The 25,478-nt window shown below is 63.7% G+C and overlaps 2 protein-coding genes across 31 annotated transcripts in view; one reads left to right on the plus strand and one right to left on the minus strand.

Moving 5' to 3' along the window:
• PLEC (plectin) overlaps positions 1-25,478 on the minus strand; it is a 55,372-nt gene that overhangs the window by 27,036 nt on the left and 2,858 nt on the right. For 8 of the 28 annotated variants that reach the window (XM_032315839.1, XM_032315837.1, XM_032315833.1 and 5 more), the window contains exon 1: positions 7,150-7,785. The exons of 6 other annotated variants lie outside the window; for them this stretch is intronic. In XM_032315839.1, coding sequence (XP_032171730.1) covers positions 7,150-7,687 — 538 coding nt within the window. In that variant the 5' untranslated portion in view covers positions 7,688-7,785. Of the gene's footprint in view, positions 1-29; positions 280-1,564; positions 1,696-2,449; positions 2,628-3,986; positions 4,068-7,149; positions 7,786-10,753; positions 10,862-25,306; positions 25,438-25,478 lie in introns of those variants that run through there. 14 more of the 28 variants (XM_032315861.1, XM_032315853.1, XM_032315857.1 and 11 more) reach the window with 8 other exon arrangements.
• On the plus strand, positions 259-6,813 carry LOC116574893 (POU domain, class 5, transcription factor 3-like). Of its 3 annotated transcripts, none has more exons than XR_004279531.1 (2): positions 259-1,343; positions 4,465-6,813. XR_004279531.1 is itself a non-coding variant. In XM_032315882.1 (2 exons), the coding sequence occupies exons 1-2, from the start codon at positions 1,675-1,677 to the stop codon at positions 4,687-4,689; spliced, it is 555 nt and encodes a 184-aa protein (XP_032171773.1). In that variant the 5' UTR covers positions 1,667-1,674; the 3' UTR covers positions 4,690-6,813. The 3 variants fall into 3 exon arrangements, 1 of the variants encoding a protein (XP_032171773.1); XR_004279532.1 differs by lacking the exon at positions 259-1,343 and adding an exon at positions 1,658-1,746; XM_032315882.1 differs by lacking the exon at positions 259-1,343 and adding an exon at positions 1,667-2,004.

A 25,478-nucleotide genomic window follows, 5' to 3' on the forward strand; every position in this document is an offset into this window, starting at 1 on the left:
CCCGCCCGCCGCCCCGCGGCCGCACGCACCTACGCAGCACAGCTGCCCGTAGAGGTAGCCCCTGCGGGCCCGCTCACAGCCCCCGTCCAGCCAGCGCGGCCGTTCCAGCACGACCTCCCGCACGGCGAAGGCGCCGCCCGCCCGCCCTGTGCCCGCCGCAGCCATGAGCCCGGGCGCCCTGGGGTCCGCGAGCGAGGAGGACCGCGCGCAGCCTCTGCTCCCCAGCCCGCGCCTCGAGGCCGCCGGCAGCCGGCGCTGGGCCCAGACCCGAGGAACCTGCCCCCGGCGGGGCGCCCCGCCCAGCGCGCGCCGGAAAGCCGCGCCCCTACTTGGAAGGAGAGGACCCCGCGGGGCCCGGGGCGCTGGCGGCGCAGGGAGGCAGCCCGGCAGAACAAAGGGGCATGGGAACCCGCGGGATGCCCAGGTTCCCGCGGACGGGAGCCTCGGGGGACGCCGAGGCGCCGGGAAACTCCCCTAGACTGACGCCCACGGACTGACGCTCCCAGAGGCTGGCGCTTGGGGACGGCGCCGGGAGCAGAGGGCTGAGAACTGCCAAGAACAGAACTGAGGGGCACTGCAGGGCAGCCCACGACAGCAACGGAACAGGAGCCCATCCCCCCGTGGGGACGGGGGACACAGTGGGCGGAGGAAAGGAGGAAAGAGCAAATCTGCGGGGAGAAGCGCCGGCCCCATGCATTGTATTAAACGCCCCGCAGCTGAGTCACTCGCGGCTCCCCGGTCCCCAAAGCCACGCCTAGAAGCCCCAGCCTGACTCAGTCCTCAGGTCCCGTGGGCCTGGCACCCAAACTGGGAACCCCTGCCCCCCAGGTGCACCCAGGCACAGACCAGACACAGCTCCAAATCCATTAGGGCAGCCCCTCAGGCCCCAAGGCCAATCCCCGCCCCCGCCCCATTCACAGGAGGAGGCAGGCCCCACCCCATCCCTGCTGGGCGGTCCCTGGCTGCCGCAGGCGGGCACCCAGAGCGGGTGACTTTGAGCAGGCGGTGGGGCAGAGCTGCAGCCTGGCTGCCTGCCCCTTGGCAGTCCTGGGCCCGGCGGAGGGTGCTCAGGCCCAGCCCCACCTCAGTCCTGGGCAGAAGCCTGTCCCAGGACCTGCCCCAGGACGGCAGCCCTGCACCTGCCCTACACCTGCCAGCCCCCGTTCCTCTGTCCTTGGGAGCAGGGCAGAGGCCTTCCTGACAAAGGAACGCAGGACCGGAGACTGGGGCAGGGAGCTCCGCGCTCAACTGTGTGCGGGCCCTGCACTGAAGACCCTGCCCGTTTCCCTCGGGTGGGGCTGGGGTTCAGTGGCTCCCGAACCCTGGAGCCCCAGCCTGGGCAGGTGGGTGCAGAGGAGTTTGGGGGCGGGGGCTCTAGAGCAGGGCCTGGAGGGTCCAGGAGGGGCCTCCTTTGCAGTCAGCAGCCACCGCCCCTGCCCAGCTGGAGGCGGGGCGGGGTGAGGGCCACCTCCCTCCCTCCGCTAAATTTCCCTGTTCCCTCCCCTTCCTGTCCCTGAACCGCAGCCCCAACTCGGTCCAGGTGGTAGCTGCCAGAGGCGCTTACCTTGCACGTCCTGCACCCGCCAGCGCCCCCTGCGCCAGTGCCACACTGCGGCCAGGGTGACGGCGTGGCCCACGACCACCAGGGAGGGAAACAGGCTGCCCGAGGGCTCCATGGCTCTGGGGCTGCACCGCTGTGGGCACAGCAGGCGGAACTGCCCTTGGGAGCCGGCTGCCAGAGACCCGGTAGACCCCTCCCTTCCCTGCTTGGAAGACGGGTGTGGGGGGGGGGGTGCCCCGGGACCTGGGACCGCCCAGCCTGCGGGACCGCCCTACCGCACCGTCTGCCTGGCGCCCCGGCGCCCCGGGGACTGGTCTGGTCCACAGCCCCGGCTGTGCTCCCGCCCGCCTCCTCCCCCTCCTCCTCCCGGACACTCGGAGCTCCCCACCCACCTCCCGCTGCGCCCAGCTCAGCTGTCCCCACGCAGAGCTAGCACGCTCAAGGTTAGCTGGAACCTTAACCCCTGCTTACCCACAGCCACACCCGCCAGGAGGAGGGACCTGCAGTGACGCACAGCCCGGCCCCCCCAGCACAGCCCGGGCAGCCTCAGCATGGCCCCCCCATGCCTCCCCAGGAGGGTGACTGCAGTGTCCCAGCACCCCACTCTGCCTCCAAGAAGCCCTCTTAGTGACAGCTGCCAGGAGGCCAGCAGGGGTGGGGGGGCAGCACCCCGGCCCCTTCTGGCCCCCCCAGGCTTGCAGCAGACCCAAGCACCCCCCCAGAGCCCCAACACCCCCATGTGGGACAGCGAACATGGTCCGAGGGAGCGCTGGGGCGATGGCCTGGGAGGGCAGGGTGTGTGGGGGAAATAAGGGCAGACAGAGCCTCCGGCCGGGCCCCGCGGGCCCCTGTGGGCTCTCAGGAAGCTTTCAAAGACGGCCCACCTACCCGGCACGATCTTCATTAGGGACAGCAGCGGGAGCCCACGGGGCAGACAGGGAGTGGGAGCAGGCTGTGCAGAGGGTCACAACCCCTCGGAGGCGGCCGCGAGCCCCACGGTGGCGGTGGGAGGAGGGCACGGCCGGCCGAGCCGCGGTCAGCAGCAGTGCCTGTGTCCGTGGGGGAGGGGAGGGGTGGGCAGGGGGGTATATAAATATCTGAGGAGAGCAAGCAGGGCCCGTCACTCGTCCAGACTTAGAACATGACGTGCAGAGCAGGGCACTGGGGCCCTCACCAGAGTCCGCTCCTGCCGGGGGCGGCGCCACCCAGCCCCAGGCTCCTGCCCGTGATTCTAATAATAAAGAGGCCACCTGGCGTCGGGATCCACCTCAGAACAAGGCCCAGCACGGACACTGAGGCTTGGGGGGGCTCCCGCCCATGGGAGGAGACGCAGCCCTGCCCAGCCCGCCCTGCCACTTAGGGCGCAGGAAGTGGTGGGGGCTCGGGGAAGGCCACAGGCGCAGGGGGCTTGGCTCCCTTTCTCCCAGCGGGCCCCACACAAGTCAGTCCACACGACACCTGGCCCAGGAGAGACAGAGCAGCCTCTCCAAGGTCACACCACCAGCCAGACACCCGGGCCGCCCCAAATCAGGCTGAGCCGCAGGAAGGTTTGCCAGCCCTGCAGCACAGGCCCCGGGACCCTGCCCCAGGCTGCCCCCAATGCCCGCCCTGGCCCCACCCTGAGCCCTCGCAGCCTCCGGTCTGCAGGAGGCCTGACGCCAGAGGTCACTGTCAGCAGGCATGCCCAAGCCACATCCTGGAGCCCTGGAGCCCAGCCTGGCCAGCAAACAGGACATGGGGGTCACCATGCCACCCTTTCCTCCCTGGGGCCTTCAGGCCCCTGGCCCACAAAGAGTTAAAAAGGATTTATATCCTCTTGTGTAGCATTTCCTGTGCATGAAGCACCATATTCTACTTCAACCTCAGAGAACCCCAGAAGGAAGTCGAATGCTCTGGCTGAGCCTCGGGGATGGGGAGCCTGTGCAGAGCCAGGAGCTGGCCCCTGGGGGCCCGGGCAGCGGCCGGCACCGGTGGTCACCCCACAGCAGACCACGCTTGGCCTCCGACCACTGGGCTACAGGCACCACGGTCCACCTGGGGTGACTAGCCGCTATGAGAAGAGGGCCCGGGCCGGCCCCCAAACCGCCCACTGGCCAAGCCCCCAATTCAGAAGCTCATTTCTGAACAACGGCCTGCAGCCCGTGGCTCTGGTGGGAGCCTCAAGGCAGCCCCAGGACTCCACGGCCAGCGAGAGGACCCCTCCGGGGAAGTGGGTGGTCCCCCACCGCCCACCTAGACGGGGCCTCCCACCTCCAACGGCCAGCCACGCCCACAGGCAGGTCTGAGAGGGGACCCGCTCATATTGCACCTCCCGGTCCTGGTGTCCCAGGCAAGGCAGGCAGTCCCCAGCGCCCCCAGGGCCCCAGCCCCAGCCCAGCCGGAGCCCCCATGCCCACAGCCCCCCAGGGGGGCTGCTCTGCCCTACCTTGGCCCAGCTGAATCAGCTCCTCCATGCTGTACCTGTCCATGGCGGCTGAGCACGCGCCAGGCCAGGCCACGGAGCCAGCGGGGAGGAAAGGCAGGGACGACAGGAAAAAGGGGAGGGTGGGAGGCGGTGGGAGGCAGAGGGAGGGCTCACTCGGGCCCTGGGCTCCCCCCCCAGCTCTGGGAGCCGTGACTCCTCCTCATGGCCACCCCTGAGTCAGTGAGCAGAGCCAGAGCCAGCAGAGCCGAAGCCTGGTGGGGCAGGGGGTCCGACCAGCCCAGGTGGTACAGTGGACAGGCCTGCCCGACATCCCCAAGCCTCCGTGGAGCCCACAGGGCCCACCGGTCTTTGATGCCTGCCCCGACCAGCCCACCGGCAGCAGCGGGCCCCCGCCTCCCCCCCAACCCCCCTCCCGCCCCTATGGGCCTGCAGCCTGGGCAAATGCCACACCGGTGTCCCTCTCTCTGTGCTCCCCTAGGCATCTTCCCACCAGCCGATCCGGGCCGGGATAGGCAGATCTGATTCTGCTCTGGAGCTCCACCCGAGTTCCACAAGAGCCGGGCGCAGGAGCTCCAGCACAGACACGGAGCTGGTGACTGTTGCCAAAACCTGTCCCCGCCACGCGGTGCTACGTGGCCATGGGAAGAGCGCCGCCGTTGCGCGTGCTGACCCAGGGTTCCCTCTGGGACACAAGCAGTGCTGACCCCGGGTTCCCTCTGGGACACAGGCAGCACACAGGAGAGACAAGGTATGCTGTGGGGTGGGCCACCGGCTGTGTGATGACGGTGCTGTGAGCATCAGGTCCCTTTCCTTGGGGAGCATCTTGGGTCAGCTGGAGTTCTGAGCCGGGCAAAGCAATACTACAGGAAACCTAGAAGAAATTCCTACACAAACGCCCCGGCCTGGGCCTCCCACCACAGAAGTAAACCCCAACTCCTGCCACAGTCACAGGCCCAGGTCCATGTCCTTCCAGCACCCCTACCCTCACCGAACCCCCCCGCCCACCGCTGCCAACTCTGGGGGGGGCCGGTGCTGCTCGACGGTCAGGTTCAGCTCAGAGCACCTCCTCGGGGGTCCCCCCCCCCAACGGCTTCTGAAGCTCGCTCCCCAGCATCCGTCCCTCCTCTCCGCCCCTCCCCAGGTGCTAGGGGCTTCCCCGGCCAGGGGCTTGGTCTGGATCTGGCCGGTATGCAGCTGACGGAGCAAGCCTGCCCACACAGACAAGCAGACCACCAGGGCTCGCAGGCGGGGACGGAGCAGGCGCCTGTGACTGCTTCACGGCGTCCGAGCTCCTTGGCCAAGGCTGGACAGGCAGGGGTGACCCACTGACCGAGGCCATTCCAGGGATCAGCACGGTGGGCCTCACCCTAACGGAGAGCAAAGCCGAGGGAGAAAGGGGTCTCTCCAAAAAGTCACTGACTCTAGGTGCGACCCCAGAGATGAGGACGTGCCCACACCGCAGCCAGCACCCAGCAGGCCCAAGGTGCCCCCAGCAAGGGTGGTCCTCAGGTCCACGCTGGGCCCTTGGGAAGCCCACACCCGCAGGCCTGACTCAGCCTGGAGCTGGAGCTCATTTCCTGTTGGAAACTCTGAGCGGCCGCCTGTGGCTGCGGCTGGGAGGAACACTGAGTCACCGCCGTCGGGGCCGGGGGCGCCCTCCACTCTGCCCGCTGCGGCCACACCCAGTCCCCCATCCTGGCGCTACGACCACATGCCCGCCCAGCCACCCAGCCTGGCCACAGACAAGGAAGGAAAGAGAGAAAAGGAAAGAGGAGCTCGTGCTTACCGCACCCGTGACTCAGGAGAGGGAGAGGGCCGGAGGGCCGGGGGCAAGAGTCGGAGGTCCCCGGGGCTAGAACTCGGCCACGGGATACGAGTCGGTGCTGATCAAACACCCAGCCAAGCACGCACCGTCCCCTTGTGGGAGCTGCTGTCACCCCACTGACAAAAGAGTTGGAAGATCCACGCAACTTCTCCACAGCCACAGGGAGCACCCGAGAACATTCTTCTAGCCGACAACCTCACTGGTCCTCCTGGATGGGCTCCCAGCCCTCGTGGGGCCAACGAGACCACACACCAGAACTTGAATAGAACTTGACCCCTATTCACCTGGCAGACTCGTGCCCACCCAGCCAGCCTCCTGGCAGGCCACCTTCCCAGACCCTTAGAGACCCCGTTCCTCCCCAGGGGACAAGACACAGAGACGGAAGCGGCAGCCAAGCCTGACCTCTGCTGGGGCACCAGGGCCACCCCAAGTCAGCACCAAGGCCAGGGGGCGGGGAAAGCACATGTGTGAGCCCCAAGCTACATGGGACGCCGGAGTCTTGCCAGCACAAGCTGCTTGGGGAGAGAGGGATGCCACGGACGGAGGACACTGTGACATGCCACGGACGGAGGACACTGTGACGGGCCCCTGGCAACCCCTGGGGCCACAGGACCTGTTCTTTCCTCTGGGAGCCCCTTCCACCGTCGGCCCAGACACAGGACGGGGCCCAGCGCCCACCACACCCTGGTTCTGGTCTGCTCTTCTCCCCACAACCCCGGGCCACCCCCTGGGCTGTCCCCAACCCCATGGCAGTCACGCTCCCAGTCACAGTACCACATCACAAAACCATATGAGCCACAAAACCGTGGGGGTAGATGTCACCAGCCCTAGACAGACCTGAGGCTCAGAAAGGTCAGACAGTTGGCCCGGGCCACCCTACTAGAGAGCCCCCACCACGTCCCGTTCTGGCACATCCTCTGCACTCCACAGCCTCGCCCAGAGAGGGCTTAGGGGCAGCCAAGCCATGGGGACACGCGAGGAAGGCTCAGGCCAAAGGCAGGGCCAGGGATGGCGACCGGCGGGTGTGGGGCAGGGCTGTGCGGAGCAGCTGGGCCTGCCAGTCCAGGCCCCCAAGCCCCACCCCTAGCCCCGGGGGAGCCTGGGGCTGGCCTGGCAGCAGCCCAAGTGCTCCTCCATGGCCTGCCCACCCCAAGGTCCTCAAGCCACAAGGAGGAGCCACGTGGGTCCAGCGGCTCAGCAGCCCGTGCGCGGGCAGAGCGAGCACCACCGGCCGGCATAAGCGACGTTCCCACACGTGTGCTGCCCACCCCAGCCCACCAGCCGGTGCCCGGGCACCCCGTTCCCGTCCCCCACAACTGGGGCCCAGATGCCGCTGACCTGTGGCTGGCGCCGGCTCCAGAACAGACATCCCCAGGTTCCCCGGGGCAGCGGCGGGCCGCACAGGGGGCTCAGCCGGCTCCGCCGCGGGCTCCTTCCGACGGTAGACCCGCCGCTCCTCACGGGCAGGGTCCTCTGCTGGCTGCGGAACCCACTTCGGCGGGCAGCCCAGGGGACCCTGCACAGACTGCGCGTGGGGGGTGCGGCGCGCGGGCATCACCATGGCGACGGGGCGGCGCACGCGCTGCAGAGAGGCGGGCACGATCTCCGGCGGCAGGTGCAGGTACTGGCGCAGGTGGGCCATGCCCTCATTCGTGAGGTACCAGTAAAAGTGGCGCCAGGCGAAGGTCTCCCGCACCAGGCCACGGGCCCGCAGGGAGGCCATGGCGCGCATGACCTGCAGGTTGGTGACGCCGGGGACGTGAGGGTGCAGGCTGCGGGGTCGCCGATCCTTCTTGGCCACCATCACGCCCTCGCGGAAGAGCACCTCGTAAATGGCCCGCAGCTGGTCCAGCGGCATGAGCATGCCGGCCACCATGGCTGCCAGGGCCTGGAGGCCGGGCAGAGCCGGGGAGGAGGCCAAGGAGGTCCAGGAGGCCCAGCAGGCCCCCGCGGCACAGCCGAGACACTGGCGCCGGGCACCGCAGTGAGCGTGAGGGCGCGGGCTCCGGGGCTGGGGGATCCGCGCCGGGCTCTCTGGCTCCCAGAGGCTCTGCCGGCACTGTCGCCTGCCCGCCGCCTGCGGAGCCTCCGCCCGCCCTCCCGCCCGGCCGGCCCCCTCTGACTCAGCAGCACCGGCGGCCCCTCCCACCCACAGCCAGCAGGGGCCCCTCGCAGAGTAGGGGGCACCTTGCCACACCGGCACCCCAACAGCCCCCCTCCCTTCCCGGGCCCACAGCTCCGACGTCAGTAATTACATCAGTTTCTAAACACTTCCTTCAAGGCTCCTAAGACGGGGCGGCGGAGGGGGGGGGGGTGTCCGGGAGCAGCCAAGGACCAAGAAGCCGAAAAGGCGGCAGACTGGGCAGCAGGGAGCAGAGAGGAGTGGTGCTCAGGCTGGGGACCCAGCTCAGGGCTGTGGTCTCAGGGTTTCGTGCAATTACAAGGATCCGACAGTGGGGTGCTGGGCTGTCTGCGCCTGGGGGCTGGGGCACTTGAGGTCTGAGGGGAGAGCTGGGGTCCAGGGAGCAGGGCAGAAATCTGGGTGGAAAGCTGGGGTCTTGGGGAGCAGAGGCCTGAGGCAGGACGAAAGCAGCAGCTGCTGTAGCGCATGGCCAGGCGGCTAGCCGCCACCACTGGCTGCTGTCGGTCAAAGGGGCAAAGGAGCAGAGCCCCCACCTCCAAATGCCAGGCCTGAGACACTCTATTTAACACTTCCCTTGCCAAGCCAGCTCAACGGGAGGGGGGAATGCAGGAACAGAGCCTCTGGAACCCCCAAACACTTAGAGCAGCGAGCAGAGTAGGGGGCTCTGGGCAGGCCTTCATCCACCCCAACCCCCAGGCCAGCTGCTGGAAGCCAGAAAAGCTCAGTGGCCACAGAAAATCAGTTACCAAGTCCCCACCGACCCAGGCAGGCCTGGTGCCCCTACGGCTGCATGGACACTCTGCCCTGGGTGGCCACGTGGCCGCCTGTGTATAAGGGGGGACAGACGCAGGGGAGAGGAGCAGCGCACTGGCAGAGGGTCAGGGGCCCCAGCAGGGTCCACAAGCGTCGGCGGGTTCCACGGGAGGGCCCTGGAGCCCGGCGGGCCGCACCCATGAGTCACTTCCAGGCTCCCACAGCAGGGGCTCTAACCGTGGACCTCCCGTGCCTCCCCCATTCCACGCGAGACCCCGCTGTCGCGCACCGTGCGGCAGGCACCGGCCCCCAGACCTGTTCTCTCCCCCTCCCCCCAGGCCGACACACCCATTCCCACCAGGCGCAGCTAACGCGGGAACTGATTATAAATAGGGCAAATAGGGCGGGGGTGGGGGGGATCCCGAGGTGGGAGGCGCCCGCGGGCAGGCGGCCAACGGGCAGCGGGCGGGGGCGGGTGTACGGGCCGTTGCCATGGCACCGCAGCGCCAGCCCCAAACAGCGCCCCGACCACGCGCGCACGCACGCGCACACACGCCGTCACACGCGCGCGCGCACTCGGGGGACACACGCGTGCGCCAGGGCTGGCGGGCGCGGCGCTCAAGCGGAAGGTCCAGCCAACTGTCCCTACGGCCCCGCCCTCCGCCCCCCGCCGGTCCCCTGCAGCCAGGCGGGCAGCCAGGCGGGCCCAGCCGCAGGGAGACCGGCTCCGGGAGGACGCACCGCCTGCGCGCGAGTGGACGGCGTCCACGCCCCTTCGGCCCCGCAGCCTCGGAGGACCCTCCCCGCCTCCCGGCCGCGGCTCGGGAACCAGCACCGGCCGCAGCTCAGGACCGCACTCAGGCAGGCCCGGCCCAACCCCGCGTGCAGAGACGCCCACTCTCCCGGTCAGGCGCCCGCCACAAGCCCCCCGCGGTCCCCCCTGCGCACCCCACAGCCCTCTCCTCACTTTCTGCTCTCCCGCCCATGCCTACCCCCTTCATCCAGGCCATCTTCGTGGCATGATGCCCCGACCTACTCCCCGCAAATCCCCAAGCCAACCGACGCCCCCCAAAATGACTCCAAGCCACCCCCAAGACCTCCCAAACCCTTGAGCCTAAGGTATCTCCTACAGGGGCCTGCCCCGGCGACCGCAGCAACTTGGGGAACCGCAGAAAAGGGGCGGGGCACCGTAGGGAATTCCCCCCTCCCTCCCACCAGCGCCGGCGCCCTCGGTGGATGAGGGGCGGGGCAGGCAGGAGCCTGGAGCAAGCTGTTCCCGGCAGCTTCGTCTGCTCCCGCACACCCCCCGCCCTGTCTCTCTCCGTGCCAGGGTTGGGGCGCCCCCCCAAAGTCCCAGAGCTGGAAGGATGCCGTTTTCTGCCCCGCCCCCACGCTGCAGAACCGCAGCCGGAGTCGCTGATTCGGCACCGGGAGGGCCAGGGCGAGGGGGGCTTTGGGGAGGGGGGCCAGGACGGCCTCCTACCCTTACACTCCCGGGCCCTCCAGGTTTCCAGGGCAACCAATCGGAACCCTCGGGCAGCCCCCAGCCTCCCCACCCCAGAACAAAGAGCCGCACTGTGGACTTGCCCGGGGCCAGCCCGCCTGGCGCCTCCCCACAGTGATACCCACTGCCCTGGCCAGTCCCCTCGGACGCCGAGCGGCAGGGATGCAAAGCGGTACGGAGGCTGGGAGGGCCGCAGGCGGGGCGGGAGCTCCGCAGAGGCCGGGAAGAAAAGGGGCGGATCCGCCGCAAACGCCAGCTCTCACCTCGGACCCGCCCCCGTCGCTGCAGCAGCCCGCCCCGCCCCCCCCGACCCTCACCGCAGGGCTGCAGCGAGAGTAGCCCCCCGCAGCCCAGAGCAGACCCCGGCCAGGTGGAGCCCTGGCGGCGCATGGGCCTGGGGTCTCCGGCGGCTCCGGCTCCCCAACCCCAAGGCTACTCCCGGGACAGCAGACCTTGACCGCGGCCCTGCGCAGGGCTGCACCCAGATGGAGGTCACTGCCTGGCCCTCGCCTCCTGCCTCGGGCCCCGTCCCCGGCCCGCACCTTTGAGGGAGCTGATCTCCTGCTGGATAGCTCTCGAAGGGTCCATGTCTCCACCGGGACTGACGGCGGCGGTGCCTCCGCCACGCAGAGTCCAGCCCCGCAACTCACTGCCGGGGCCAGAGCCGCAGCCTGGGGGAGGAGCCGGGAGGCCTGGGGCGGGGCTTGTCAGCTCGGGGCGGGGCTTCGGCTGATCAATGCTCCAGGCCGGCCGCCCAGGCGGGAGCTCCCGCCGCGCCCCACCCCCTTCCTCCAGCCTCCACCTCGTGGTGCTTGACCCTGCCAACTCCAGGTAGATTGCCGGGTCAACAGGCCCGATCCAGGTGAGCTCCGATGGCCCATCCTTCCCCAAGCCACAGCCTCGCGGTCATAGTGACCAACCAGTCGTTCGTGCCGGTGGCTTCCCGGACTTCGAAGCCACCGCCACTCACTACCCTGCAGGAGGTACCCACTGGTCTGGGCCACCCAGCGACCTCCTCAGCCAGTATCCTGGTCCTGGAAGGCAAAGGCCCAGAGACAAGAGAAGAGAGTCTGGCCAGCCCCAGAGAATGTGGAGACAGCAGGACCAGGGGAGGAAGAGTTGGAGACACCCGTCCCTGGGGGTTCAACAAGCTGGGGAGCTCCCTCAGACTACCTTGGACAAGGGCCTGGAGGCAGGAGATACGGACCACCGGTGAGGACGAAAGAAAGCAGGTTCCCCAGGTCCAGCCCGTGAGAACGGAAGGCGGCCCACCCTAAATCCTCAACTTTTACCGGGCCGCACGGCCCACCCATGAGGCTTCCTATCTAGATCCTCAGGAGGGCAAATTGTCTGATCCAGCAGCGTGGCTCTCTCAGGCCTGCTAGGGCCTTATCAGGTCACCTGGGCCAGGCACTCAGACTTTGGACACGCCAAACCATCTCAAAGCTTTCTGCAAATTCCAGGAGCCAGCTCGTGCCCTCGGCGTCCCTGGAACCTGCGTCATAGCACCACAACCAGGTCCTCCCTCCTTTCCAGCCCCTCTGGGACAAAGCCCTCTTCACGATCCCAGGACACCAAGGAGGGGTCCCTGCCCCCAACCCCAAGTACCGTCATCTTCTCTCCCGCTGCTCCTGAGACCCTGCCTGCCCTCAGCATGGTGCTCCTCCCGATGGTCCCCACGAGCTTCAAACCCGTCCCCCACCCCCATGGCGGCCAGCCCTGCTGGGGCTCCCCGCAGGGGGCACGAGTAACAGCTGTAGGCCACAGGACAATCAAGGAAGACGTGACCCGGTGAGACCCCACAGACTGTGTCTGTGGCAGGAGCAGGGGGGCACACTGCCCCCCGGTCACAGCCCAGAGTCCACCTCCACCTTGGGAAGCTGGAGGGCCTGGGCAGGAGAAGAGCCCTCTGCCTGGGAGGCCACGCCTTGCTGGGCGATGACGGCAGGAACTCGGCCACACCAGCCACCCTGAGTGGCTCCTGGAGGTCTAGGTCCATGGCACCACCAGGCCAAGTGCCCGCCGGGGCTCCTGCAGGTGCTGGGCAAGACGGCGCTGAGTTCACCCCTTCAGGCCCCGGCCAGCTGTCCCTGTGCAGCCCCCTTCCAGAACAGCACTGTTACCAGGCACCTGCCAGAGACTCTGGTGGGGGGTCCTGGTTCCAGCCCCCACACCCCCTGCTCGGCCATTCTCCCCCAACTGCCTCTCAAACCCATCCTCATCCTCCAGCCCACTGCCTGACCAGCACCCTTCTCAGCAGGCTCGTCCTGGCAGCCCCCAGAAGACCACCATGCACCCACCAGGTCCCACCAGGGCCCCGCTGCTGCCCCCCAGCCTGGGCTACCTTGCTCCCCTGCAGTGGTAGACCCGGGCCTGCGTCCCACCGCTTGCGCCCTTCTGCGGGTCCCTCCCAACAGGGACAAGCACACTAATGCAGACACTTGACTGGGTGGCCTCGGGCAGCTCTCTCAGCATCACCAAAGCCCAGACCTGGACACCCAGGCCTCGCTGTGGCGTAGAAAAGGGAGTGGTCTCTCGCTGTGCCAGGGGGAGGGGCTCCCAGGACCTCTATTAATCTGGCTTTGCCTCACTGATAGGTTAAAAGAGAAAACCTGTATATGAATCTCAAAAAGGCTGAGAACTCATTCGATAAAACTCAGAAGCAGCTGGTTTTTAGAGAGTGTCCCAGTAAACCACGGAAGACACACACTGCTTACAGGAGGCCCGAGAGGCTTGCCAGGCTGTCCTGCCAGGGTCCCCCCAATCCACGGTCCCCCAAGGATGTTCTACTGTAAGACGGGGAGTGTCCAAAGGAGCAAGCCAGGCCGCTTCAGGCTGAGAGGCCCTCGGGGCAGCAGTCAGGGAGCCCTCCCGCGCTGCTGCCTCCCGCACCGCTTCCTCCCCACGGCCAGCGTGTGCTGCTCTCGGCACCAGGACAAACCCTACAGCCCACCTGTCTGAGCGCACAAGAGAGCTCTGTGATGTGGCCGGCTTGACCTTCACCTCTCAAAGACTCGGGAGGTTTCATCTACGCAGCAACGACTTAGGAAAACATACGGGAAAAAAGCCTTCATCAGCAACACTAGCTATAAAGTGCTTAGAAGAAGATAAATAAAAATCCGCCAGGACTCGAGTGCGGAAGCCCCTCCCACCCCGCGCACAGAGACAGAGCCGGGGACTCACGCGCCCCGGGGCCAGGGTCAACACACCCCAGGCTGAGCCCTGCCATTGCGATGGGCCTTGCGGCTGGCCCCTGTTCGCACCTGTTAACCCGGCTTCATGTCCTCATGTCTGGCATGTTCTAGACTGGCAAGGCTCTGCCGTCCGTTTGAAACAGTAGCCCGGGCGCTGGGCAGGTGTCGGAGTGAGGCCCCCGGGCCGGCAGCAGAAGCACCAGCAGCACCGAGCAAACACCCCGGACAGCGCACCCGTTGTCTGCGTGGGAGATGGTCCGCAGACGCACGGGGACCGCGCGCTGGGAAGGCTCCTCCCCTGGCTTCCTGTTCACTCCTCTGATGGAAAATCAAGCAGATACAAACATGAATCTTGGTTTTCCTCCTTTTGGCACAAAAAGTGACGCCTTACATGTACCGTCCAACCCTTCGCTGCCATCAGCCCGTGGCAGAGGGGAACCCCCAAGCTAGCAGAGCCCTCAGCCGTCCCCCAGGAGCCCTGTCGCCTGCCAGGACCCCCAGGAACACTGTCCCCTTGGGCACCCATCTGATAGGCACCACCACTGGCCTGGTTCCCACAGTTTCCCCAACACAATCCAGAAATCCAAGTGTTGGGATTTTTGCCAATCTGATACCTAAAAAATGGTATCTTGGTGTAGATAAGGCTTGTGTTTTACACACGATTTGATTCAGAAATGCTATTTCAAACAGTAGTCATAGACACACCCAACAATCCAGCTACAGAAGCGCTTCTTGCGGGACGCCTGGGTGGCTCAGTTGGTTAAGCAGCTGCCTTCAGCTCAGGTTATGATCCCAGCGTCCTGGGATCGAGTCCCACATCGGGCTCCTTGCTCGGCAGGGAGCCTGCTTCTCCCTCTGCCTCTGCCTGCCTCTCTGCCTGCCTGTGCTTGCTCTCTGCCCCTCTCTCTCTCTGACAAATAAATAAAATCTTAAAAAAAAAGAAAAAAAAGAAGCGCTTCTTGCTGCCCTCCTCATATCAAATAAACAAATAATAACCTTAATGCTGTATGGGAGGGGGTTCGGTTGAATACGATATGGTTAGGGGCGCCTTGTTGTCTCAGTCGGTAGAGCGAGCGACTCTTAATCTCAGGGTCGTGAGTTTGAGCCCCACACTGGGGACGGAGTTTACTTAGTGAAAAAAAAATGTTTAAATATATAGTTACCATACCAAGGCACATTATGTTATATTATATTGTAAATAAATGTTATAGAAAGATGTCCACGTTGTAACATTAAGTAAAAAGAAGTTACATGTGTCTAAAATGCTCTATGATATCAAATTGTATAATTATAAAATTATACATACATTAAGTTGTATTACAAAATACCGTGCACATTTTTTCAAACCAAGCACAAAACAAAAAGATGTGGAGATTTTGAGTACATCACCCGACACCGTAGGGCGCTAAACAGGGGCCTTGACAACCATATGTTCACATCTGAATCCCTGGTGCCTTTGACCATGACCTTACGTGGAGAGAGGGTTTCCGCAGACCTAATTAAGGATCTCAAGATCTGATCACCTTGGATCATGGGGGTGGGCCCAAATCCAATGAGGCAGAAAAGAACAGAGCCACAAGGAGAAGCCATGTGAAGACGGGGATGCCAGCAGCCACAGCAGCTAGAAGAAGTGAGGAGGCTCTCTTCTAGAAGCTTCCCAGGAAGCACGGCCCTGCCAGCACCTCGATTTTGGACTTCCAGCCTCCAGAGCTGAGAGAAGACGTCTGTGTTTGTTAGACCACCCGTGTGTGGCGCTCGTTACGGCAGACACAGGAAACCAGTCGGCACTGTGTTACGGAGGTGGGTGACCAAGGCCTGATCACGCGGCTGTGGCTTTGGGAGTGGCGGTGGGCAGAGGCCGGAGGGCTGCAAGGAGCAGGGCAGGAGGAGCCTGGACTGCCACGCACAGGCTGGGGGTAGAAACATGGATGGCAAGCGTGTTGCCGGGGAGGACCTAGAAGGAAGGGAGGAACGCATTCCTGAACACCGGAGGAAAGCCGATCCTTATCAAATAGTGGCAGGAAACAGGACTGAACGACGTTCCACTGTTGGGTGGAAACCAGAACTTGTGAGCGGCTTTAGCTGTGGAGATTTCCCGGTGAAGCGTGAGAGGCGTGACCTGCCTGGCTGCTCACAGGAGGGTCCGGGAGGAAACACATCGCCGTGGAAGGGGCGGTTAGCGCTGGTGACCCAGGAAAGCCCCAACCTGCTCAGATTGCAAAGGCTGCTAAGGCTGCGAGAGAATGTCCTGGAGGGGGACAGCCAAGGGTGACTGGACGGCCTTCCGTGGAGTGGATCAGCTGTCCGACCCACAGGTCCACTCCACCGTCTCAGCAGAAGCTAGGAAGGGAGTGGGGTCATCCAGAAAAGATCTACGGAGACCCCTCTTGTCTAAGGACATGGGACCCGTGACATACACAGGAGACCCACAGGTTTATGAGAATGTCAGACCAGGGGAGACACCAGCAGCTTGGACTGGACGGAACGCAGCACACAGAAGAAAGGCGTTAGGAATCTGGGATTCCTGGGAAATGGGCTGGCAGGGCCACTCACCTTCAACCCTGGGCTACCCTTCAAGGCTAAGGAGACAGGGCTCCCCAAGCAGAGCCTTGGGGCCTGCGCAGGAGGCCAGAGCACAGAGCAGCCGCCGCCGCCGCCGCCGCTGGGGGAGTAAGGACTTGCCCTGCAGGTTTCAAACTTGCTGGGACCTCAAGACCCTGACCACTGTCTAGTTCCCCCCTTAGAAAGGGGGTGTCTAGTCTGTGCCTGTCCCACCATTGTATTCTGGAGTCTCGGACTGGCTCACTACTTTCTCAAATCCACCCCCAGACGGGAGTTCTGCCCCATGGTGTCCAGGGCCTCACCCAGTCCTGATTTGGACACTTTGGACAAGATGTGGGCTTTTGAGCTGCTGAAATTTAGAGGAGGTTTTGAACTTGAGTTGATGCTGTAATGAGCTGATGCTCTGGGGGACTGCGGGAAGGGGTGAATGTATTTTGCATGTGACAAACATGAGTTTTAGGAGGCCAGAGGGCAGACAGCTGTGGCCTGAATAGTTGTCCCCCAAATCTGTGTCCACCTCCAAATCCCAGAGCCCACAGTGTTCTCTTATTAGGAAAAAAGGTCTCTGCAGTTATAATTCAGAATCTTCAGATAAGATCATCCTGGATCACTCAGGGAGGCTCTAACTCCAGTGACGAGGAGCCTTGCAAGAGACAGGAGAAGACACAGGGAGGAGGCCATGTTGAAGACGGAGCCGTAGCCGCTCACCAGGGAAGGCCCATGGCCACTGGGCCTTGGGACAGGAGTGGCCCTACAGCCTCTGAACAGTGGGAGGTACCGTGGTGCTGTCTGAGGCAGAGACCCAGGAGAGGGTGTTCTTGGGGCTGGCTCTATCCCACAGCCAAGCGTGAGCTGTCCTAGTAATAACCACAGAAAGCTCAGTCGTGTCCCTCAAGGCTGACTCCAGTCCTATAAGCTTTCCTTGTAGCCCTTCACTTCATGAGGAAGGAGAAAAAAGGATACATTTAAAAAGTTCAAAATGCACATTCACTTCAAAAACGGAAACAGGAGCGCCTAGAGGGCTCAGTGAGTTAAACCTCTGCCTTTGGCTCGGGTCATGGTCTCGGGGTCCTGGGATCAGTCTCTGCGTCGGGCTCTCTGCTCAGGGGGAGCCTGCTTCCTCCTCGCTCTGCCTGCCTCTCTGCTTTTGATCTCTCTGTTAAATAAATAAATAAAACCTTAAAAAAAAAAAAAACCTAGGGAAGAGAAGAAAGGCTCTAAGAGCCCCACACCCAGAGACACCTGCTGCGGACGCTGCTCTCCAGCCCCCCACCAGCGGGCCCACACCTGCCCCCGAGGCCTGCACTTCCGGCCCCGCACATGGGCCCCAGAGGGCTGCCCCTCCCGCACTGCTCCGGGCGCCAATGCGGCCACCAGCCGGCCTGAACCCAGACTCCAGACCAGCCACACCAGACGTCCTTCTAGGGCATGCCTTGCCTGCAGAATTGGCCCTTGACCTGTCCCACTCCAGGAACCAGGGTGGGAAGCAGAGTGTCCCCCTCCTCTTCCTGGCCCCACGTCCCTTTCGCCTCAGGACAGCAGTAAAGGCCCCTGCCAAGGGCTGACCACCCACGGGGACAACCCCTCTCCTAAACCACGACCCCAGCACCCCGAGGAGAGGAGGGAGGGAGGTGGGCGCCCAGGCCTCCAGGCCCCTGTCCCGTGGCTCCCGAATGGGCACTCTCTTCCCATCACCTGGGAATGAGTTCCTGACCTCCCCTTCACTCGGTCCGCTAGCAACCTGGGCGCCCCCGAATGACCCAGCACCTGCCCTCACTTGGGTCCCCATCGTTGTGCCCCACAGCACCGGCTCCCTGCCCACAGCTCCCTGCCCACGGCTCCCTGCCCACGGCTCCCTGCCCACGGCTCCCTGCGCACGGCTCCCTGTCCACGGCTGGCCTACAAGTGGCCCCCACTTGTACCACTGCTCCCCAGCCTCCTCGAGCCCCCTCTGAAGGCACCCAGACCCCGCCCCCTCCTGCCAGCTCCCCTCGGGCTTTATGGGGAAACCGAGGCTAGGAGGCCCCATCACCCACACCTTGCTATACTCGAAGGCCTGACAGCCCCACCCCCTGCGCACCCCAAAGGCCCTCGGTGGCAAGGGACGGTCACATTCAGCCCCGGCAGATGGGTCAAGGAGAGAGAGGGCCCAGCACTCGGCAATGCCCATACCCCCCACCCCGATGGCCACAGATGCCCCTCCAGGCCAAGGCCACCCCTGCCCCAGGGACCTCAGGCCAGTGTTTCACCTGCGTGCCGGCACTCTGTCCTGGAGGGCCCCTCCCTCCCACAGTGTTGGACACCCTCCAGCCCTGCGCCCCTCTTCTTCCGAACATCACCCTCAGCACCTCCTACCTGACTACACCTTCAAACAGGTCTCACCAAGGTCCCCAGTGTCCCTTATCACCGAGGGCCAGGCACTCTTGGAGACTTGTCCTGCTCAGGTGGCCCTCTTCTGGTCTGTCACCCCTTCCCAGTCTCTGGGCTGCTGGGACTCTGTGCTGTGGCTCTGCCCCTGCTTCCCCTGGCTGGTGTCCCCAGCTGCCCCAAGGCTCAGAGGTGGGCCTCCTCCCTTCCTCGTGAGGACCCCAAAGCACGGCCCCAGACGGGCCTCCCTCAACTCATCCAGCCTTTTCTGGCATCCCGGGGTCTCCACAGGCTCGCTCATCTCCAACTTGCAAACCTAAAGCAAACTCCCGCTGCCCCGCCTGCCCTGCTGGAGAGAAGGCCAGCCCCCACCCTGCCTTCGGCCACCACCAGGCCTCTCCCCTCGGCACCTGCTCTGGGGGCACCTGGGGCAACTGGCGGGGACCGGGGGTCCCGCGAGGGTCCGGCTCGGGGCCCCTTCTCCCTCCCACTCACTCACTCGTTTCTAAGCGATCCTGTCCTGCGGCAGAGGAGCAGCGGACACAGACCCTGCCCTCAGGAAGCGCAGTTGGGTGGGAAAGGAGATACGTAAAATCCTCTTGGTCACCCACTAGTGCAAGTCGAAACCCTGAGCACGACACCCCAAGTCTCCCACACACCCCAACCCCAAACAAATTCCAGATAAAGAGGAAGATGTTAGAAAACAAACACGACAGAACTGGAAGACACTCTTAGAAACGTTTTTTACAAAAGAAGAACGTCCTGAGCGGACATGAAACTCAGAGGTCACAAAACAAAAGAGGAAAGTTTTCGAGTCGACACGGATGAAGACGGAGACAAGAGGAAATGACAGGCGACCCGACGGCTGTGCGGTGGGAGAAGTCAAGACCGCAACTGCGAACACGGGGCCTTTTAAGAGGCTAAGAAGCTATTTCCATGATCTCAATGCTGGTCACAAGGAGACTGTGAAATTTAAGGCAGCGGCGTGTGTATAATTTGCATGCTTTTCCATAGAAATGTTATATTTCAATAGAACGCTTACTTACCAAAGGTAACAAACCGGGAGCAAAGTTTGAAACACATAGAACAAATAAGAAAGTTAATATTCATAATACGTAAGAGCCCTTTTTTTTTAAAGGCTTTTTAAAAAGGTGTATTTATTTATTTTAGACAGAGAGAGTGAGCAAGCAGGGGGAGGGCAGAGGGAGAAGCAGAGAAGCACACACCGCACCGAGCACAGAGCCGGACCCGGGGCTCAATCCCAGGGCCCTGAGATCATGACCTGAGCCAAAACCAAGAGCCCAAGAGACGGAGGCTTAACCGACTGTTTCTCCCAGGCACTTCTGTAAAGAGCACTTATAATTCAAAGAGAAACACATCATACAGAAAAATTAACAATGCTTTTTTCTTTTCACCTGATCCCTACTTGCCTCTCGCCTAGATCTGAACGAGGGTTTTGAGTAGGCAACTCATAAAAGAAGAAAAGTGAAATTAGCCGAGAACTACAAAACGATGCTTTTATTACTGATCAAAGAATGCGAATTAAAACAGTTTGGATTCTCTCATCAATCAGTTGGCAAAGATCTGGAGAACGCGTGTGTCTTGTATCTGCCGTGCTCACCTATGCCAGAGCGCAGCCTAGACATGCAATCGTTTTTGACGACAAGCCCAAATGTCCACGTAAAGGGATGAGGGAAATAAACGAAAATAAATAAACAAACAAAACACCAGATCAAAGACCTAAATGTAAGGCCTGAACTATAAAACTCCTGGAAGCAACCGTAGGCATAAATCTTCATGACTTCGGAGGAAACAATAGTTTCTTAGATATGATGCCAAAAGCACAAGCAAAAAAAAAAATAGATGGGGGCGCCTGGGTGGCTCAGTGGGTTAAGCCGCTGCCTTCGGCTCAGGTCATGATCTCAGAGTCCTGGGATCGAGTCCCGCATCGGGCTCTCTGCTCAGCAGAGAGCCTGCTTCCCTCTCTCTCTCTCTCTGGCTGCCTCTCCGTCTACTTGTGATTTCTCTCTGTCAAATTAATAAATAAAATCTTAAAAAAAAAATAGATCAACTAGACTCGTCGCAATTAAAAACTTTTCGCTTCAAAGGACACCACGAGGAAGGTACAAAGACAACCCACAGAATCAGAAACTTTTTGCAAATCCTGTATCCGGTAAGGGACGTGTATCTATAATACATAAAGAACACCTACAACTCAACAATAAAAAGATAAAGACCCAACGTAAAACAGGCGAAGGATCTGGATAGGTGTTTCCCAAAAGACGGTACACAAATGACCAAGAAGCTCTTGATATCGTCAGCCGTCCGGAAACGGAGAGCAAAGTCACAGTGAGATCCCCCTCTGCCCTCCAGGACTGAACATCTGTACTCAGAGAGGCAGGTAAGCCTAAGTGTTGGTGAGGATGTGGAGAAGTGGGAAGGCTCGCACACCATTGTGAGGAATGCGGGCCTGGGCAGCTGCTGCGGAAAACAGCCTGGCAGCTCTTCCAACAGTTAAACATAGAGTTCCCACGTGACCCAGCAATCACACTCCCTGGTGTCCACCCAGGAGACATGGGGACGCCGGTCCGCACAAACACCCGCACACAGATGTCCACGGCGGTGTTATTCGTAATGGCCAAAAGAAGGCCCGATGTCCATGAACTGACGCACAGAGAACAAAGCCTGTGCGTCCGTGCCGTGGGCTGTGATTCCGCCATGGAAGGAACGAGGTCCTTCACACACTCCCACACAGACGAACCTTGGAAACATCATGCTAAATAAAAGAGGCCAGGTACAAGATGGCTTGATTCCACTGATACGAAACGTCCAGAACAGGCAAATCCTTAGAGACCGAATGTAGACCTGGGTTTGCCAGGGGCCGGGGGATGTCAGTGTTCTGGAATTAACTGTGCTGATGGTTTCACGAGTCTATTAATATGTTGAAAACCTCTGCTCTCCCCACCCCCACATACACAGGTGTGTGCACACGCGCGCGCGCGCACACACACACACACACACACACACACACACGCTGTGGTCGCCCCAGCCAGTGAGAGTGGGGGCCAGGGGTGTGACCATAACTGTTTTCCTTTATGTAGTTCCGCAGTGTGGTCTTCGCTGGTCTCGCTTTCTGCGACCGCACGGTACTGGGGACAGAAGACCACAGCCCTAGAGTCCTCTCCAAAGAGCCCGACTAACCGCCAGCCCAGCCCCTGCAGCTGAGCTCCGGTCACCAAAGACGACACCCTGTGCTGACCACCCATTCACCCCGCGAGCACCCTGCAGATGCCGTGACGGCCTGGGGCAGTGCGGGGGACACAGATGACCCAGCGCAGAGCCCAGGCCCTGGGAAAAGTGGGACAGAGAAGGAGGATGCCAGGGGGGAGCCCCTCCTGCTGCCCTGCCAGGGAGGGGGGAAGCCCCTCCTGCTGCCCTGCCAGGGAGGGGGGGAGCCCCTCCTGCTGCCCTGCCAGGGAGGGGGGGAGCCCCTCCTGCTGCCCTGCCAGGGAGGGGGGGAGCCCCTCCTGCTGCCCTGCCAGGGAGGGGGGGAGCCCCTCCTGCTGCCCTGCCAGGGAGGGGGGGAGCCCCTCCTGCTGCCCTGCCAGGGAGGGGGGGAGCCCCTCCTGCTGCCCTGCCAGGGAGGGGGGGAGCCCCTCCTGCTGCCCTGCCAGGGAGGGGGGGAGCCCCTCCTGCTGCCCTGCCAGGGAGGGGGGGAGCCCCTCCTGCTGCCCTGCCAGGGAGGGGGGGAGCCCCTCCTGCTGCCCTGCCAGGGAGGGGGGGAGCCCCTCCTGCTGCCCTGCCAGGGAGGGGGGGAGCCCCTCCTGCTGCCCTGCCAGGGAGGGGGGGAGCCCCTCCTGCTGCCCTGCCAGGGAGGGGGGGAGCCCCTCCTGCTGCCCTGCCAGGGAGGGGGGGAGCCCCTCCTGCTGCCCTGCCAGGGAGGGGGGGAGCCCCTCCTGCTGCCCTGCCAGGGAGGGGGGGAGCCCCTCCTGCTGCCCTGCCAGGGAGGGGGGAAGCCCCTCCTGCTGAGTCTCAAAGAAAGCACAAGATACATGCCGGGCCCATGCCCAGCAGACACGTAGACAGCCCCCCCACCCCACCCCAGGGCTTCTCTGGACCCACCTTCTCCCCACGCTGATGCGGGCTCCCTACCCCAACCCCACCTGGACCCCCAAAGCGACTTCATCAGAACCCTGAGGTGCTGCTTTTGGAACCATTTGGACTCTGGGGCCACCCTGCTCCCAGCCCCATGGGACAGCCTTGAAGGCTCCACCCCGGCCGCCCGGGCCCTCCTGGGAGCCCCAGTCCCCCCAATCCTACAGACAGGCCCCTGGCCCTGTGCACACAGCACCAGGGGGAGCTGGGCTGCCCTCTACCAGCACCCTTACCCCACTCTCCTGGCCCGCCTGGGTCCTCCCTCACCCACACCCTCCCTGCCTCCCACAGCCAGCCTCGGAGTTGCTCTAGGCCAGGCTCTGGGGAACCAGGACTCAGGAGAGCCCTTGCAGCCCCTCCCACGGGCACCCAGAGCTCTCCCACCACAGACCCAGTGGCTCCAGCCCCACAGGAATGTGCCCTGGACAGAAGGCAGGAGGATGGGCAAGGGTAAGGCTCGGGCTGACAGGAAACTGAGAATGTTTGGGAGGAGCAGTGACCCTGAAGGGTGGACTGGGGATTTCCAGGGGGAGAACCGGGGAATGAATGACGTGTCCGGGGTGGGGTCGGGGGCACTGCGGGGGGAGGGATCACTGGGGGCAGGGACTGAGTGGCTAGACTTTGGAAGGGCCACTGGGGAAGGAGCTTCTCATGTGTGGGGCTGGGAGGTGAGAGCTAGCTTGGGCTAGAAACCAGGAGGCAGAAGCCAGAGTCCTTGGTGGGCCCAGTGAGGGACCAGCAGAGCTTGGGCATGGCTGAGGGGCTGTCCCCCAGGCAGAGCTGAAAAGTGCTGAGCTGGGACCCAAGAGAGGGGGGCTCGGCCTCCCCGTCTGCACACTGGCTGGCATCAAGGGCCACCCCTTTCCTCCCTCCCCCACTGGGAGCCCTCCACTTCCAGGGACAGGGTGGACCAGGGCCTTGGTCCTCTGGTAGGTCCAAGGCATGCATAGTGCTCAGGCCTGCAGCCTATCGCCCAGCCACCTATGGCCTCCTCTAGGCTCCTCCTGGCCTTGGCAGTGGCCCTGGGCTGGCCACAGGCACCAACCTAGACCCTTACTCAAAGGAGCTAAGGAGTCCCAGGGGTGCCTGGTATGACCCAGAAGCCCTCCGATGCCCAGGCCCATGTGGGAAGCCCCCAGCACTCACTCTCCTACCAAGCCATGCCCAGCTGCCAGTACCACCAGACCAGAGAGCTGGGCCACGGGCCCCGGCGAGTCCACGCTGTGTACCCTCGGGCAAGAAGCAGGCTCGAGTCGCCGACTGCCCTTTTGTCAGCCTCCAGCCACCACGCCCAGGAGGTGGACACGGGCCAAGACAGCCCAGTGTGTCCAACACCAAGCCTGGCATCCAGGGAGGCTGGGTTGGGGAGGGGGGGCACCGAGACAGGAGAACCCCCAGGGACCTGTCAGATCTCACTCCTGGGAGGCCGGCCTCCAACTCAGGGAGCAGAGGGAGCATGGCTAATCTGGTCAGTGTGCCTCACCCAGATGCCCCAGACAGGATCTGGACCAACCCGATCATACCAAGGAAGATTCTGGAACAAACCACTATGTATTCTGTGTATTTTGCGTAGGTGTCCCTACTTCAGAGTGACCACTTCATAAACAGTTGAGAGGAGACAGACACAGGAAACACAGGAGAGCTGTGGCCCACGTGGGCAGCTGCTTCCATGCCCAGGAACCACCCAGATGAACCCTCCAAGGCCAGGCTGGCTCTGGGAGCTAAGAGCAGCAGGCCGGCCCTCTCTGGACCTAGACTCCCTCCCTCAGCAGCCCGTCACCCCAGGAGCATCTCTGTGAGGACCAGGCCAACGGGGCGGCCACAGCACGGGCAGGAGACCGCACAGCACGGCCAGAGATCACGCAGAAGCTCTTTGCGGAGGGGGGCCTGGCAGGGAAGAGCCCTAGGCGCTCTGCAACCTCTCCCTGCCTGGGGGAGGTCAGTAGGCAGAGAGCAAGGTGAGGCCCTAGCAGGAGCTCTCCCTGAGCTGCCCTTGGGGGCCGAGCCAGCCACGTGGAGCTGGAAACAGCTCTGGTCAGCTCTGCCCAGGGCCCCCGCCTCGACCCTCTGCAGCAGCTCACTCAACCGGCCCTGAGCCTGTGTGGGCCAGGAGCCAGGGCTGTGTGTGCCCTCCGAGGACAGCACCAAGGGTCTGGGCAGGTCGGAGGCCCCAGGGGGCCCCTGCAGCAGGCCAGGGGGTCTGTCAAAGCCAGAGAATCAGTTCTTCTCAATAGGAAGGGAAGGTTGCCCAGTCTTCCCCAGCCCACGGCTGCCTACGGGGGAGGGGGGGTGTCGGAGAAGGGGAGTGAGGAGGTCCTTGCCAAGGAAGGGTGGCAGCCTAGATGAGGGCCCGTTTGGGGATGTGAGGAGAGGCCACAAGTATGCGACCCACTGCCAGGTGTGGCCGCGGGGGCCCCCACCCCCGGGGGGAGGCACCCTGCTGAGGGGCGCGGGAGGGGTCGGCCTTGACCCACGTGTCTGCTGGGCACCGGCTGGGGACACTGGACCCCGGCCCCGAGAGCCTCCGCCCGCGGCGCGGCCCACCCCACCACCCTCGCCGCGCGATGCCCTATTAAGGGCATGACCGCGGGGGCTCCGCCGGGCGCTCCCGCCGCTCCCGCCTCTCCCGGGGGCGCCGCAGCTGCGGGGGCTCCAGCGGGGCCGGCGAGGCGGCGGGCTGGGCGGTAACCGGAGCCGCGATAGGAGCGGCCACGGCGGACAAGCGGTCAGAGGCCGGGCCGTCAGGCTGGAGGACCTGCCAGGGCCCGGCCGGACGGCAGGTCGCCCGCACGGTGCGCGGGGCCGGCGGCGCCGTACCTTTGTACTTCTCCCGCACCTCCTCGTAGGCCTGGATGAAGTCCAGCTCGTCGGGCGGCGGGCCCGGGGGCGGCGGGGCGGCCATGCCTGGGCGCGGGGCGGGGCGGCGCGGAGCGGCCTCCAGACCCGGCGGCCACCGGCCCCGCGGCCGCGCGCCGCTTAAAGGGGCGGC

The sequence above is a fragment of the Mustela erminea genome, chromosome 16 (assembly GCF_009829155.1).
Source record: "Mustela erminea isolate mMusErm1 chromosome 16, mMusErm1.Pri, whole genome shotgun sequence".
NCBI lineage: Eukaryota > Metazoa > Chordata > Mammalia > Carnivora > Mustelidae > Mustela > Mustela erminea.